General features: G+C 47.6%; 1 protein-coding gene across 1 annotated transcript in view; it reads right to left on the bottom strand.

The window, feature by feature from the left end:
- LOC136365794 (IgGFc-binding protein-like) overlaps positions 1–16,540 on the bottom strand; it is a 56,651-nt gene that overhangs the window by 25,678 nt on the left and 14,433 nt on the right. Inside the window, exons 16-29 of the mRNA XM_066326495.1 lie at positions 16,171–16,415; positions 14,785–15,068; positions 12,667–12,944; positions 10,634–11,232; positions 9,721–10,285; positions 9,344–9,543; positions 8,862–9,242; positions 8,202–8,488; positions 7,602–7,873; positions 6,408–6,473; positions 5,872–6,116; positions 4,487–4,770; positions 2,368–2,645; positions 334–932 (exon numbers count right to left, since the gene is read on the bottom strand). Coding sequence (XP_066182592.1) covers positions 334–932; positions 2,368–2,645; positions 4,487–4,770; positions 5,872–6,116; positions 6,408–6,473; positions 7,602–7,873; positions 8,202–8,488; positions 8,862–9,242; positions 9,344–9,543; positions 9,721–10,285; positions 10,634–11,232; positions 12,667–12,944; positions 14,785–15,068; positions 16,171–16,415 — 4,583 coding nt within the window. The remainder of the gene's footprint in view (positions 1–333; positions 933–2,367; positions 2,646–4,486; positions 4,771–5,871; positions 6,117–6,407; positions 6,474–7,601; positions 7,874–8,201; positions 8,489–8,861; positions 9,243–9,343; positions 9,544–9,720; positions 10,286–10,633; positions 11,233–12,666; positions 12,945–14,784; positions 15,069–16,170; positions 16,416–16,540) is intronic.

Below are 16,540 nucleotides of genomic sequence, written 5' to 3'. Positions count from 1 at the left end.
CACAGTGGGCCCCGGGCCTGTCCCCGGCCTCCCTGGCCGCTCCTGCCCGGGGAAAGCAGCTGCCAGCCCAGGCACGGCAAACAGCTGCCTGGGATGTCCTCACACACCAGGACCCCTGGGGCTCACACAGCTGTGTGCTGTGTTCTGCACTGTGCTCAACATGGCCACGTTCCCCATTTGCCACTTCCTCCTCCAGCCCCTCTCCAAAGGGAAAACAACGTAACCAATGCCTTTAGAAGAACCATCCGCCTCCTGTTACATGCCAGGTCCTTCCACCACAGCCAGCCCTGCCTTGCAGCCGCCCCCCATGCTCATTCCGGCCCCACTGCCTACCAGGACATGGCTCTTCTCCTTCTTGACCATGACAATGCGCTGTCCGTACACCTCAACCGTGACTTCGCGCACGTAGGAGACTCGGGTGTTGCCGCGGTGCTCGTTCTTGGCCTCCACGTTGAAGTAGGGCAGGGAGGTGGTGTTGGAGCACACTTTGGCCAGGGTGTAGGTGCAGTTGCCCATGAAGTTGTGCCTCACCTTGTCAAAGCTTAGGTAGTGGGGGTCACCGTGGACGTGGCAGATGCCGTAGGAGTGCTCAAGGCACACGGGTTTACCGCTCTGCACCCCGCAGTACTGGCCCGCAGGGCAGGAGGCGTTGAAGCACTGGACTTCATTTCCCTGTGCGGGACACGTGCACTTGGAGGAGCAGGTGTTGTCCGTCCAGAACTCGGAGCCCACGGGGTAGTGCTGCCCGTTGTGCCAGCAGCCGCACTGCTGGCTGGGCACGCAGCGGTCGTTGTAGAGCAGGTACCCGCTGTCGCACACACAGCCCTCCACGCACGGCAGGCTGCAGCTCTCGGGAGCCGTCGGGTCAACACAGGTGGCAGGGCAGGCTGCAGCGCAGGGCTCGTAGTGACTGTTGGCCGGACAATCCAATGCTGTGTAAGAAAAGATAATGATACGTTTTTGACATACTTTAATTACTCAAGTATTGTTGTTTGTTTGACATCGTATTCTGATTTCTTTTGAAATGTTTGTGAACATCTTGGATTTAGAAGCATTTTCATTCATGCTTTTGTTTTCTTACCACACTTGAATTTCTTTTGAGGTTTGCCTCTCTGAACTTTCACTCAGAGAGAGCGTTTCCTAGGACATGGAGATGATTTCTTGAATCCTTGCACTGGACAGAGTATTTCAATGTCAGATTAGCTATTTATCCTAGATGTGCTATATTTAGTCGGTCATTCTGGTATTTAACTCCATAGAAGCTCTAGGAAAGAAAGCCTCAGTAACATTCCCAGCCTAGAAAATGCTCCAGATGTATACTGAAGTCAAATGGGTAACAAATTCAGACAAGAAATTAGCCTTCAATAATTCCAGTGTTCTGAGACACGCTTTTTAGTTTCCCCATCTCCTTCACTGCAGAAGGCACATGGGTCCCTGAATTACTATTTCCTGTTCCTTTTATTGTTTCTAGTGGGAACAGATCTGTTCAGGCATTTCAGACATTAAATTTGTATTTAAATTCTGTTCTAAAAATAATAGGGATTGTTTTTCCCTATAATACATGCCTGAATGCTTGAGAAATGTTCTTCATTTACTCTTTACCAATACTCAAAAAACCACCACCAATTAAAAAAAAAAATAAGAATCACTATTCCTACTTACACCCTAGCACAGACATCTATTACTTCAATACTTGACACCTTTTGTCTTATGCCTCTGTGTGTTTCTGTCTCTTCCATCTCTTCCCTACTCTCCCTGACTTCTCCACCCTGAGAAGCATCGTCACAATATCCATTGTTTCAATCTCCAATTACTTTTGACGTCAGTCCTGGTCTTTAATTCCAGGCTGAGTATCCTCTGTTGGCTTGTCTCCCATCTGAAACCATGACTGACTATGCCTCTATGGGACACTCACTGATGCTTTCCTCCACATCCTATAGGTAAAGAATGGTCAGCACTCCCTACACTTATACATATTGGAGTCTGTACCAATGACAGTGTCCAAAACACTCTCTTCGCTTTATCTCAGATCTCCTGCTCAGTTTGTCAGAAGAGTTCCTCCTCCATCCTGCTCTCTTTGCAGAGAGGAATTCAAAGGATAGGCCTCAAATTCCATTTTAAGGTAGATTAGATGGAATCTTTTCCTTTCATTCAAAGCCGCTGAACTATTTTCAAGCTGAACTAGTGTTCTCACACAGGATTCGAATTGAGGAACTACATATAACCCTGTAATCTTTAGCTTGATCAGTCAAGATTCTTAGTGTTACATTACATGAATTCAAAACAGGGTTGTAAGGCTCTTTCTTCCAGAAATCCTCATTATGTTCTCCTGACAAGTGGTAATTTTTAGCAATCTTTGATACATACGGCAAAACGTTGCATTTCTCCATGGGGCCAGCTGGACTCCTGCACTTTGGCACACGTCTGCATAAGCCTGTAGGCTTTCACAGAGGGCTTCGTTGTTCAAGTGAAGTTCACAGAGATCGTACTGGCAATCTTCAAAATAGCTCTGTGGATCAACTACTGAGTGGCACTTCTGGAATGGACCATTTGGATCTGTGATCAGACCACAGTATGCGTTGCTTTGGATCATGTGTTTTTCATCGTCAGTGCAGTTTGGAGTATGTCCATCATCTGGTGAGCACCTAATGTGGGTAAAAAGAAAAAAGATGTGGAAAAATTAATGGATCAACTTTGGATTCACTAGTACCTGAGACGCTTTTGAAATCACATTCACCAAAACGACAGGTCTCATCCCAGACTAAACATGACGTATTTCCAATCCCTCTATTTCAAACTCTTGGGAGAGAAATTCAGATTTCAATATGATCTCAACCTGATAATATTTCAGAGGCTTGGGCAAAACCCAAGGATGTTTATTTTTGTCTTTCTGGTAAGTCAGGCTGTTTACATGGAAGGGGAATTAGAAAGTGAAAGCATTTGAAGTCCAACTACTCTCCTTAAATAACACACTGAAATAATTAGTAGCAAGTATCTCAGAAGAGTTGAAATAATACCTTTGAGTATTAGCATTCATAAACCAAAACAATAACTGAAATCCTAGTGGGCACCTTCAGCGTTTTATTCAAACGCTAAAATGTACATTTAAATGTACAAAAGGAATCCAGCCAAGTCAGTGCTAAAACTCACAGATCATTCCCCCTATCTGGCCTGTATCGGTATTTAACACACTCTTTCTTTGTGTTTGCTCAAGCAGCACTAGGGGACAAAAGAAGCTCCTGTGACCTTTCTCTCCTATCAGGAAGGCAAAGCAAATGAGAAAGGCAGTGCCTCTTTTATGGGAGTGCCATTTTGTGGTTTGCTTGCAGCTAGGTGCCTAAGTTTCATCAGGATGTCTGAAGACATCATTTATGGAGACACTACAAAATACATATGTTTTTCTGATTTAAGCAGCCGTTGTTCCTGAAAACCCCAATATGTAAGTAACCCTTAAAACTCAGGCCCAGGGGTCCCTCCAGGGGTACGTAATGTGAAGATATGAGTGCAGTGCCCAGCACGTGTCAGGACCCAGTCCTGAACAACAGGGACAAAGCCCTTCCCCATGATGAGGTTACAGGGATGGTACTGGCTCCCTGAGCCCAGCAGAAGCCTCAGCTTTTTCTGAGGAATCATCGTGATGTGAGGGAACGCTTGCCCCATTCCCACCCCAGCTGGACTCTCTTTGGACACAAAGCATATGTGGAGTAAGATTTGAAGGGGAAAGAAGGAAGGGATCGCTCCCCTATTGTTGGCACTGTTGAGGCCACACCTTGATTCCAGTGTTCAGTTTTGGGCCTCTCATCACCAGAAAGACTTTGAGGTGCTGGGCTGTATCTAGAGGAGGGCAATGGAGCTGGTGAAGGGTCTGGAGCACAAGTCTTATGAGGAGTGGCTGAGAGAATTGAGGCTGCTAGGCCTTGGGAGGGGAAAGGCTCAGGAGACACCTCCTCACACTTTGCAGCTCCCTGAAAGGAGGTTGTAGTGAGAGGGGGAACAGTCTCTTCTCCAGGTGACAGGGTGAGAGGAAATGGCCCCAAGTTGCACCAGGGGAGGTTTAGATTAGATATTAGGAAAAAATTCTTCTCTAAAAGGGTTGTTGAGCATTGGAACAGGCTGCCCAGGGAAGTGGTGGAGTCACAATCCCTGGAAGAATTGAGAAGGTGACTAAGTGTGCCATATGGGGACATGGTTTGTTGGCAGATATAGTGCTGGGTTATCTATTGGACCCAATGACATTAAAGGTCTTTCCCAGCCTAAACGGTTCTAAGAGTCTAAGGAATTTTCTCTATTTAAGCAATTTAAAGTTTAAAAAATTTTCTCTTGTTAAATTTTCTGTGAAACTTTACCCAAATGCATAAAGTAGGACCACTGACAAGGATAGATTTTATCCCACGTGTGATATTTCCTAGCCTCCAAAGAAGAGTTGCATAAAACTGGTCATTGCATAGCCAACAGGGAAGACCTGACATCCTGGCAGGAGTCCTACCTGGAGTCGTTGTAAACCTGCCAACTGTTGCCAAGGCTGGTTGAGTTTGCTTCCATCTCTCCATCTGGGTTGAGAAAGTCATCTTCTCTTTGCCCGTTGTAATTTCCACATATTCCACAGACTTTAGACATATAGGTACTGGGAAGAGTGATTTCTGCTCTGTGATTTCCATCAAACCTGACTTGCAGCCCGAAGTCAGTAGTAACCACAACGTACTGCCCACTGAGGAAAATACTGACACCTGGGAACAAGGTCACAGGGAGCACCTGGCTGACTCCATTGACCTGCAGGCACAGAGAAGGACAAGTGTTTTAAGCACTTGACAAGAAGTGTTGTTAATGGTGACCCTCTTAGATTCCTATATTGACACAGTGAGCAGTAAGAACTCACTCTCTGCTAGCCTGAGTAAGTATATGTGTATATGGCTGATGCAGTCCCAGTTCTTGTTACAGAAGTGCTCCAACAGTTTGCATAATCTAGGGCTTGAGGCCATAACTACAGTGTGGCTACAACATAGCTCACAAGTGTGGTCTTGGTGAGCCAGACACAGCTGGAAAATTCAAGGCTGCAGCAGCTGCCCACAGACCTACTCTTTTTTGGTAATAAACCCAGTGAAGAGAGGGGAAAGGTATAAGAGAGAGGCTGTTGGACAAATGAGGGCATAGCAGTTCTCTGTGTCTCTAAGGTCAGAAGGGAAAGCTTCAGTGTACCTTCAAACCTCTGGCTCTTTTAAATCACTTTTGTATTTTCCTGTAAGGGTGATAATAGAACCAGGTGAACTGTTCATGTCCTGGGGGTTTGGCTCAACCATTTCTACTGTTTTGGCCCTTTATAGAAAGGATCCACAAAGAAGTACTAGAATGCAATAGCTGCCCAAGTGTACGATCAGCGTAAGGAGCATCATCAGATTGTCACTCCAGGATTGCCACCTGACCCCGCTTTATGGCAAAGGCCATAAAGTTAAGTGCAATTAACAGTGAAGGGGAATAAGCAGAAATCAGGAAGAAGTGTTCAGTGTTACAGGCTAGCACACAGGATAGGTAAATGACTACCAGCACGAACTCAGTTAATTCAGAGCCTCTGTGCTCCCTGTTGCATGCTAAACTAGAGCACGGGGAGAAAGTCAGAAGGGTAGTCTAGCTCACCAACCCCATCCAGAGTGTCAGCTCTAAGCCCACATTTCAACAACACAGCACAGAATTTCAGCCTATGCTTTCAGTTTTGAAATCCCCATGTTTAAGAACTCCACCGTTACTCCTGCCCCTAAATATCCGACTGCCCTCTAAAAAGTATTGCACAAATGCTGGAAACTGGTAGTCACTATACAACAATATCTTCATTCATGCTATGAGTTATGAATGATAGACAATGGCTTCCAACCATACCTTAACAGTTCTTTTTTGACCAAGGTTGATCCTGTAGCCATAGACATCAATATCCACATACTGAACATAGGACACACGGGTGTTGCCTCTCCTGTGCTCATTGGCCGCTTCCACGTTGAAGTAGGGCAGGGAGCTGTTGCTGTCACACAGCTTGGACAGGGTGTAGGTGCAGGTGCCCATGAAGTCATGGCGCTGCTTGTCAAAGGTGTTGTAGTGAGGATCCCCATGTATACTGCAAATAGCTTCTGGAAATAGGAAAAAGGAATATGTTCTCATTAACATACAAACACATCCCAAAAGCCCATCTTATTTTGTCCGCCCCCTCCACAAGCACCCTCATTTTGTAGATTACACCCGGAAGAACTGAAACCGAAAAGGCTGACTGGTGTGGCAGAAAGCAACTTGTAGTTAAATACTCCTACATTCAGTTAAATATCCATAGAAATTAACTGAAGCAAAAAAAAAGCAGTACTGTCAGTAAAAAATGCAAGTTTCCTACAAGCCATCGAGTAGTATATGTGATTGGCTAAAATTACCTGTCACAGGAAGTGGTGTAGGTTCTGTTGGTGTAGGTGTTGGTGGCACAGGTGTAGGGACAGCTTCTGTTAGTGGAAAAGACAAAGCAATACAATGAGCTTTAACATTAAAGGGTAAACACTATTTACACACCAACATACAGGAATTTTCATTTACTCTTCACCAGCATAAAGTTACAAGTTCTTCAGTGAAGCAAGTAGAACCGTCTGTGTTTAAAATCAGGGATGTGTGGGTCTTTTTAGCTCTTACGAAAGCTCATCAGATTGTTAGATCACAGTGACTGAGCTTGGGCTCCTCTCGGGAGCTGGAAGTGTAGTTACCATTGGGTGTGTGACTCCCTCTGGTGTGTGTGTGTTAAGACACGTGAAGGTTTTACTGTCAGTGCGCATTGGCAGATATGAGAGTGAGATGAACAGGGAAACTCTTATCCTTCGGAGTTACCTCTGTGCACCATCCAGTGGCTGAATCATGTGCTAATACAACTGGAAAAATGAAGAACTGGCTGTCCCTAACCCTCAAACAAAGAAAAAAAAGGCCCCAAGGCTTTTTGCACAAAATTTTAAATAAAATCATATGACTAGAGGATGTGGATCTGAAAGGAAATCTTTGTCACAGGTAGGGTAAATTTGAAACATGTTATGTCATTACCTTAGTAGGATTTCACAGAGAACAACACCTATTAAGACCTAATGAAACTTTCTATAAGTTTTTCAGCAAATTTCATGGTCAATTCATATTCTGTATGTATTTCATGCTTGTCAGTAAAAATGGATCCCAGCCATGCACAGCTTGTGCTGCTCTTGGCTGATCTGTTACAGGGTCAGAGATCAAGCTCAAACTGCTGATTTGTAGTCAAACTGGTAGTGCAACTCAGTGTTATTGACTCGTTATTTCTTTTTGTGACAGATGAAACAGAGTGAAACAGAAGTGGAGAAGGCACGTGTGATAACGGATAATATGTTCTCAAATGAGAATGTTGTACACTTCCCAAACATCCCCACACCATTGCAAGCAAGGTGCAGGATGGGGATTGCACCGGTCTGGGAAAGTCTCCTCACTGAAGGGCTGTCCCAACAGAGCGGCTTGTTATGTGGTAGGTGGGGAAAACTCTGCCCCCAGTGCTGTCCCCACAACTGCCCCATCCCGTGTCTCTGAGAGACTAGAAAACGAAAGGAGGTCAAGAGCAGACTTACCACAGACAGTGCCAGCACTCCAGTCTCCCAGAGCAATGCCCGCCTCAGCACAGGCTGCTGCATAGGCCTCCAGGTCATTGCAGAGGTGCTCCGTGCTGCCACCCGTGGCACACTGGTCATAGACACAGCTCTCAAAGTATGTCTTGGGTGGCAGGACTGCATGGCATGGCCGGAAGGGGCCACCGAGGTGTGTGAGGATTGAACACTGCTTGTTAGCTGCCTCCTCTTCAGCAGGGGAGCAGGATGCAGGGGGCTTGATGGCTGGGTCACACCTACAAAGCAGACACACAGCAATGAGTTCCCTGCAGCCTGTTGCCAGCAGCCACTGCATTTCCTGAGCTCCTGCCTGGCCATAACCTCAGCTTCTGCACTCCAGGTTCCCCACTAAGGCAGGCACCCATGGCTGTCAGTTAAAAGGGTGGAACATGTGGCCCACAGGCACCATTGGCCTCCCTGGTTGAGGGTGGACAGAAACAAGCGATCGAGGCAGTTGCGATCCAAAGAGGTTAGGAAAAGCATCCTGCCCAGGATGTCCCTCAGGATCTCCCCCCTCCCACACTCCCTCCCGTCCTTCATCCGCATGGTGGAACAAGGACTCACGGCCACTCGTCATCTGGCACCATCCAGCTGGCTCCAAAGTCGTTGAAGTTGGGTACAACCACCCCATCGGGTCGCATGAAGTCGTCCTGCTGGCTGCCAGTGTAGGCCCCACACAGCCCACAGAGTTTGCCCTTGTACTTCTCAGACACCTTCACTAGCAGGTCACGGTCCCCATCGAACTGCAGCTGCAGGCCCAGCTCTGTAGAAACCCGCACGTAGGAGCCGCTCCGGGAAATGTTCACACCAGGGGCAGGAGAAGCCGGCAGGGAGACCAGGGCACCGTTGATCTGGAGAAGGGGAACACACAGAGACAGAAGCATAAAGAGGTGCTCTCCACTGACAGCCCACTGTTTGTCACCAGGGTAGTTAGTGTCAGTGAGGCAGAAGCACTGTGGGCGTGACAATCCCTCCCCAGGCTTACGAGGCCAGTAGCAACTGTACCAATGGCACATTAAAAGCTCAGGGAAGTAACCAAGAATCTGTGTCTGCATGAGCCGTCGTGTATGGCCCCACTCAGGGCCTGCAGGCCGCAGCCCTGCCATGCTCTTCCCCGAGCTTGCCGCAGGCTCAGGGAATAGCAAGCTCTCCGTGGGGACAGAGGGGTGTTTTAAGGGTGTCCAGGGTGCCTGTTGCTCCCAGGTATAAAAAGGAGAGGCTTACGTAGACTGCGTTGTGCTGGCGCAGTGCAATGTGGAGGCCGTTGAGGGACAGTGCCACAGAGTTCAGAGCTGTCCAGCTCTGGCTGCCGCGATGTTCGTTGCGGGTGGTGACACTGAACCCAACGGAGGAGTTGTCACAGCCCGTCACCACGGTGTAGTTGCAAGAGCCCTGGAAGTGGTGGAGCTTGCCATCAAAGGTGCTGTAATGCGGGTCACCGTAGATGTGGCAGATGTCAGTGCTGGCTGGGTAACAGCCCCTCTGGCCGTCCTGGATCTTGCAGACCTCGTCCTCGCCACAGGACAGGGCAGAGCAAACCATGTGGCCGTTGGCTTCACACCGGCACCGGCGAGTGCAGTTCTCATTCACGGAGGATTCGCCTTCCTGCAGGCAGGGAAACACCAAACCTCAGTGCATGAGGCAGGAAAGTACAGGCACAGGAGTGGCCTGGCAGGGATGCAAACCAGGGCAGGGTTTTCACTCACGGTGTAGTAGTTGCCCTCAAAGAGGCAGCCGCAGTTGGCCTCGGGCACACAGGTGTCTCCACTCAGGAGGAAGCCAGGGCTACAGGCACAGCCCTCCACACAAGGCTTGGAGCAGTTCTGTGGGGCTTGTGGATCAACACAGGTGGCAGGACAGCCAGTCGTGCAGGGGTCATAGTAGCTGTTGGCGGGACACTGCAGGGCTGCAATGAGAAGGGGAAAATTAGGACCCTAATTGTGCAAGACTTCAACCATGGGGGTCGGGAAACACCAGCCTTGGGGGAAGGGAAAGACCAAAGACTCGCTTTGGCCACAGGTTCAGAGCAGAGCAGAGGGTGTGGCCCCTTTCCCTTTCTGGCAATGGCCCTGCAGGTACTCACGGCAGAAGGTAGCATTCCTCCAGGGAAGGAGAGTCACACCAGCTGCCTGGCACGCATCAGCGTAGGCCTCCAGAGCAGCACACAGGAACTCCTGGCCACCGTTCAGGGCACACAGGTCATACAAGCAGGTGTCAAAGTAGTCCTGGGGGTTGATCACGCCGTGGCACCTCTCAAAAGGGCTAGGCCTGGTGGTCAGTATGCCACAGAACTGGTTGGACTGGTAGAGCTTCTCCTCTTCTGCACTGCAGGGTGGGGAGGGGTCAGGGACACCGCAGGAGGGGTCACTGTCTGGGACCTGCCAGCTCTCCCCCAGCGCATTGGAGTCTGCGGCTTGCTGCCCGTTGGGCATCATGTACTCGTCGTCTTTGCGGTTGTTGAAGTTGCCGCACATGCCACAGGTCAGGTTGAAGTAGGTGGTGGGCACCTTCACCTCCACCGAGTGGTCAGCGTCGTAGGACACTCTGAGGTTGAAGTCCGTTTCCAGGACGATGTAGCGACCACTCTTGCTCACCGTGATGGCCCCTCCAGCTGCACTCACCGGCAACGTCTGCCGCACGTTGTTCACCTACGGCACACACACCACAGTGGGCCCCGGGCCTGTCCCCGGCCTCCCTGGCCGCTCCTGCCCGGGGAAAGCAGCTGCCAGCCCAGGCACGGCAAACAGCTGCCTGGGATGTCCTCACACACCAGGACCCCTGGGGCTCACACAGCTGTGTGCTGTGTTCTGCACTGTGCTCAACATGGCCACGTTCCCCATTTGCCACTTCCTCCTCCAGCCCCTCTCCAAAGGGAAAACAACGTAACCAATGCCTTTAGAAGAACCATCCGCCTCCTGTTACATGCCAGGTCCTTCCACCACAGCCAGCCCTGCCTTGCAGCCGCCCCCCATGCTCATTCCGGCCCCACTGCCTACCAGGACATGGCTCTTCTCCTTCTTGACCATGACAATGCGCTGTCCGTACACCTCAACCGTGACTTCGCGCACGTAGGAGACTCGGGTGTTGCCGCGGTGCTCGTTCTTGGCCTCCACGTTGAAGTAGGGCAGGGAGGTGGTGTTGGAGCACACTTTGGCCAGGGTGTAGGTGCAGTTGCCCATGAAGTTGTGCCTCACCTTGTCAAAGCTTAGGTAGTGGGGGTCACCGTGGACGTGGCAGATGCCGTAGGAGTGCTCAAGGCACACGGGTTTACCGCTCTGCACCCCGCAGTACTGGCCCGCAGGGCAGGAGGCGTTGAAGCACTGGACTTCATTTCCCTGTGCGGGACACGTGCACTTGGAGGAGCAGGTGTTGTCCGTCCAGAACTCGGAGCCCACGGGGTAGTGCTGCCCGTTGTGCCAGCAGCCGCACTGCTGGCTGGGCACGCAGCGGTCGTTGTAGAGCAGGTACCCGCTGTCGCACACACAGCCCTCCACGCACGGCAGGCTGCAGCTCTCGGGAGCCGTCGGGTCAACACAGGTGGCAGGGCAGGCTGCAGCGCAGGGCTCGTAGTGACTGTTGGCCGGACAATCCAATGCTGTGTAAGAAAAGATAATGATACGTTTTGACATACTTTAATTACTCAAGTATTGTTGTTTGTTTGACATCGTATTCTGATTTCTTTTGAAATGTTTGTGAACATCTTGGATTTAGAAGCATTTTCATTCATGCTTTTGTTTTCTTACCACACTTGAATTTCTTTTGAGGTTTGCCTCTCTGAACTTTCACTCAGAGAGAGCGTTTCCTAGGACATGGAGATGATTTCTTGAATCCTTGCACTGGACAGAGTATTTCAATGTCAGATTAGCTATTTATCCTAGATGTGCTATATTTAGTCGGTCATTCTGGTATTTAACTCCATAGAAGCTCTAGGAAAGAAAGCCTCAGTAACATTCCCAGCCTAGAAAATGCTCCAGATGTATACTGAAGTCAAATGGGTAACAAATTCAGACAAGAAATTAGCCTTCAATAATTCCAGTGTTCTGAGACACGCTTTTTAGTTTCCCCATCTCCTTCACTGCAGAAGGCACATGGGTCCCTGAATTACTATTTCCTGTTCCTTTTATTGTTTCTAGTGGGAACAGATCTGTTCAGGCATTTCAGACATTAAATTTGTATTTAAATTCTGTTCTAAAATAATAGGGATTGTTTTTCCCTATAATACATGCCTGAATGCTTGAGAAATGTTCTTCATTTACTCTTTACCAATACTCAAAAAAACCACCACCAATTAAAAAAAAAAATAAGAATCACTATTCCTACTTACACCCTAGCACAGACATCTATTACTTCAATACTTGACACCTTTTGTCTTATGCCTCTGTGTGTTTCTGTCTCTTCCATCTCTTCCCTACTCTCCCTGACTTCTCCACCCTGAGAAGCATCGTCACAATATCCATTGTTTCAATCTCCAATTACTTTTGACGTCAGTCCTGGTCTTTAATTCCAGGCTGAGTATCCTCTGTTGGCTTGTCTCCCATCTGAAACCATGACTGACTATGCCTCTATGGGACACTCACTGATGCTTTCCTCCACATCCTATAGGTAAAGAATGGTCAGCACTCCCTACACTTATACATATTGGAGTCTGTACCAATGACAGTGTCCAAAACACTCTCTTCGCTTTATCTCAGATCTCCTGCTCAGTTTGTCAGAAGAGTTCCTCCTCCATCCTGCTCTCTTTGCAGAGAGGAATTCAAAGGATAGGCCTCAAATTCCATTTTAAGGTAGATTAGATGGAATCTTTTCCTTTCATTCAAAGCCGCTGAACTATTTTCAAGCTGAACTAGTGTTCTCACACAGGATTCGAATTGAGGAACTACATATAACCCTGTAATCTTTAGCTTGATCAGTCAAGATTCTTAGTGTTACATTACATGAATTCAAAACAGGGTTGTAAGGCTCTTTCTTCCAGAAATCCTCATTATGTTCTCCTGACAAGTGGTAATTTTTAGCAATCTTTGATACATACGGCAAAACGTTGCATTTCTCCATGGGGCCAGCTGGACTCCTGCACTTTGGCACACGTCTGCATAAGCCTGTAGGCTTTCACAGAGGGCTTCGTTGTTCAAGTGAAGTTCACAGAGATCGTACTGGCAATCTTCAAAATAGCTCTGTGGATCAACTACTGAGTGGCACTTCTGGAATGGACCATTTGGATCTGTGATCAGACCACAGTATGCGTTGCTTTGGATCATGTGTTTTTCATCGTCAGTGCAGTTTGGAGTATGTCCATCATCTGGTGAGCACCTAATGTGGGTAAAAAGAAAAAAGATGTGGAAAAATTAATGGATCAACTTTGGATTCACTAGTACCTGAGACGCTTTTGAAATCACATTCACCAAAACGACAGGTCTCATCCCAGACTAAACATGACGTATTTCCAATCCCTCTATTTCAAACTCTTGGGAGAGAAATTCAGATTTCAATATGATCTCAACCTGATAATATTTCAGAGGCTTGGGCAAAACCCAAGGATGTTTATTTTTGTCTTTCTGGTAAGTCAGGCTGTTTACATGGAAGGGGAATTAGAAAGTGAAAGCATTTGAAGTCCAACTACTCTCCTTAAATAACACACTGAAATAATTAGTAGCAAGTATCTCAGAAGAGTTGAAATAATACCTTTGAGTATTAGCATTCATAAACCAAAACAATAACTGAAATCCTAGTGGGCACCTTCAGCGTTTTATTCAAACGCTAAAATGTACATTTAAATGTACAAAAGGAATCCAGCCAAGTCAGTGCTAAAACTCACAGATCATTCCCCCTATCTGGCCTGTATCGGTATTTAACACACTCTTTCTTTGTGTTTGCTCAAGCAGCACTAGGGGACAAAAGAAGCTCCTGTGACCTTTCTCTCCTATCAGGAAGGCAAAGCAAATGAGAAAGGCAGTGCCTCTTTTATGGGAGTGCCATTTTGTGGTTTGCTTGCAGCTAGGTGCCTAAGTTTCATCAGGATGTCTGAAGACATCATTTATGGAGACACTACAAAATACATATGTTTTTCTGATTTAAGCAGCCGTTGTTCCTGAAAACCCCAATATGTAAGTAACCCTTAAAACTCAGGCCCAGGGGTCCCTCCAGGGGTACGTAATGTGAAGATATGAGTGCAGTGCCCAGCACGTGTCAGGACCCAGTCCTGAACAACAGGGACAAAGCCCTTCCCCATGATGAGGTTACAGGGATGGTACTGGCTCCCTGAGCCCAGCAGAAGCCTCAGCTTTTTCTGAGGAATCATCGTGATGTGAGGGAACGCTTGCCCCATTCCCACCCCAGCTGGACTCTCTTTGGACACAAAGCATATGTGGAGTAAGATTTGAAGGGGAAAGAAGGAAGGGATCGCTCCCCTATTGTTGGCACTGTTGAGGCCACACCTTGATTCCAGTGTTCAGTTTTGGGCCTCTCATCACCAGAAAGACTTTGAGGTGCTGGGCTGTATCTAGAGGAGGGCAATGGAGCTGGTGAAGGGTCTGGAGCACAAGTCTTATGAGGAGTGGCTGAGAGAATTGAGGCTGCTAGGCCTTGGGAGGGGAAAGGCTCAGGAGACACCTCCTCACACTTTGCAGCTCCCTGAAAGGAGGTTGTAGTGAGAGGGGGAACAGTCTCTTCTCCAGGTGACAGGGTGAGAGGAAATGGCCCCAAGTTGCACCAGGGGAGGTTTAGATTAGATATTAGGAAAAAATTCTTCTCTAAAAGGGTTGTTGAGCATTGGAACAGGCTGCCCAGGGAAGTGGTGGAGTCACAATCCCTGGAAGAATTGAGAAGGTGACTAAGTGTGCCATATGGGGACATGGTTTGTTGGCAGATATAGTGCTGGGTTATCTATTGGACCCAATGACATTAAAGGTCTTTCCCAGCCTAAACGGTTCTAAGAGTCTAAGGAATTTTCTCTATTTAAGCAATTTAAAGTTTAAAAAATTTTCTCTTGTTAAATTTTCTGTGAAACTTTACCCAAATGCATAAAGTAGGACCACTGACAAGGATAGATTTTATCCCACGTGTGATATTTCCTAGCCTCCAAGAAGAGTTGCATAAAACTGGTCATTGCATAGCCAACAGGGAAGACCTGACATCCTGGCAGGAGTCCTACCTGGAGTCGTTGTAAACCTGCCAACTGTTGCCAAGGCTGGTTGAGTTTGCTTCCATCTCTCCATCTGGGTTGAGAAAGTCATCTTCTCTTTGCCCGTTGTAATTTCCACATATTCCACAGACTTTAGACATATAGGTACTGGGAAGAGTGATTTCTGCTCTGTGATTTCCATCAAACCTGACTTGCAGCCCGAAGTCAGTAGTAACCACAACGTACTGCCCACTGAGGAAAATACTGACACCTGGGAACAAGGTCACAGGGAGCACCTGGCTGACTCCATTGACCTGCAGGCACAGAGAAGGACAAGTGTTTTAAGCACTTGACAAGAAGTGTTGTTAATGGTGACCCTCTTAGATTCCTATATTGACACAGTGAGCAGTAAGAACTCACTCTCTGCTAGCCTGAGTAAGTATATGTGTATATGGCTGATGCAGTCCCAGTTCTTGTTACAGAAGTGCTCCAACAGTTTGCATAATCTAGGGCTTGAGGCCATAACTACAGTGTGGCTACAACATAGCTCACAAGTGTGGTCTTGGTGAGCCAGACACAGCTGGAAAATTCAAGGCTGCAGCAGCTGCCCACAGACCTACTCTTTTTTTGGTAATAAACCCAGTGAAGAGAGGGGAAAGGTATAAGAGAGAGGCTGTTGGACAAATGAGGGCATAGCAGTTCTCTGTGTCTCTAAGGTCAGAAGGGAAAGCTTCAGTGTACCTTCAAACCTCTGGCTCTTTTAAATCACTTTTGTATTTTCCTGTAAGGGTGATAATAGAACCAGGTGAACTGTTCATGTCCTGGGGGTTTGGCTCAACCATTTCTACTGTTTTGGCCCTTTATAGAAAGGATCCACAAAGAAGTACTAGAATGCAATAGCTGCCCAAGTGTACGATCAGCGTAAGGAGCATCATCAGATTGTCACTCCAGGATTGCCACCTGACCCCGCTTTATGGCAAAGGCCATAAAGTTAAGTGCAATTAACAGTGAAGGGGAATAAGCAGAAATCAGGAAGAAGTGTTCAGTGTTACAGGCTAGCACACAGGATAGGTAAATGACTACCAGCACGAACTCAGTTAATTCAGAGCCTCTGTGCTCCCTGTTGCATGCTAAACTAGAGCACGGGGAGAAAGTCAGAAGGGTAGTCTAGCTCACCAACCCCATCCAGAGTGTCAGCTCTAAGCCCACATTTCAACAACACAGCACAGAATTTCAGCCTATGCTTTCAGTTTTGAAATCCCCATGTTTAAGAACTCCACCGTTACTCCTGCCCCTAAATATCCGACTGCCCTCTAAAAAGTATTGCACAAATGCTGGAAACTGGTAGTCACTATACAACAATATCTTCATTCATGCTATGAGTTATGAATGATAGACAATGGCTTCCAACCATACCTTAACAGTTCTTTTTTGACCAAGGTTGATCCTGTAGCCATAGACATCAATATCCACATACTGAACATAGGACACACGGGTGTTGCCTCTCCTGTGCTCATTGGCCGCTTCCACGTTGAAGTAGGGCAGGGAGCTGTTGCTGTCACACAGCTTGGACAGGGTGTAGGTGCAGGTGCCCATGAAGTCATGGCGCTGCTTGTCAAAGGTGTTGTAGTGAGGATCCCCATGTATACTGCAAATAGCTTCTGGAAATAGGAAAAAGGAATATGTTCTCATTAACATACAAACACATCCCAAAAGCCCATCTTATTTTGTCCGCCCCCTCCACAAGCACCCTCATTTTGTAGATTACACCCGGAAGAACTGAAAC

This window comes from Sylvia atricapilla, chromosome 10 (genome assembly GCF_009819655.1).
Source record: "Sylvia atricapilla isolate bSylAtr1 chromosome 10, bSylAtr1.pri, whole genome shotgun sequence".
Lineage (NCBI taxonomy): Eukaryota > Metazoa > Chordata > Aves > Passeriformes > Sylviidae > Sylvia > Sylvia atricapilla.
The sequence above is the reverse complement of the archived record's forward strand: the minus strand, read 5'-3'. Positions and strand labels throughout refer to the sequence as shown.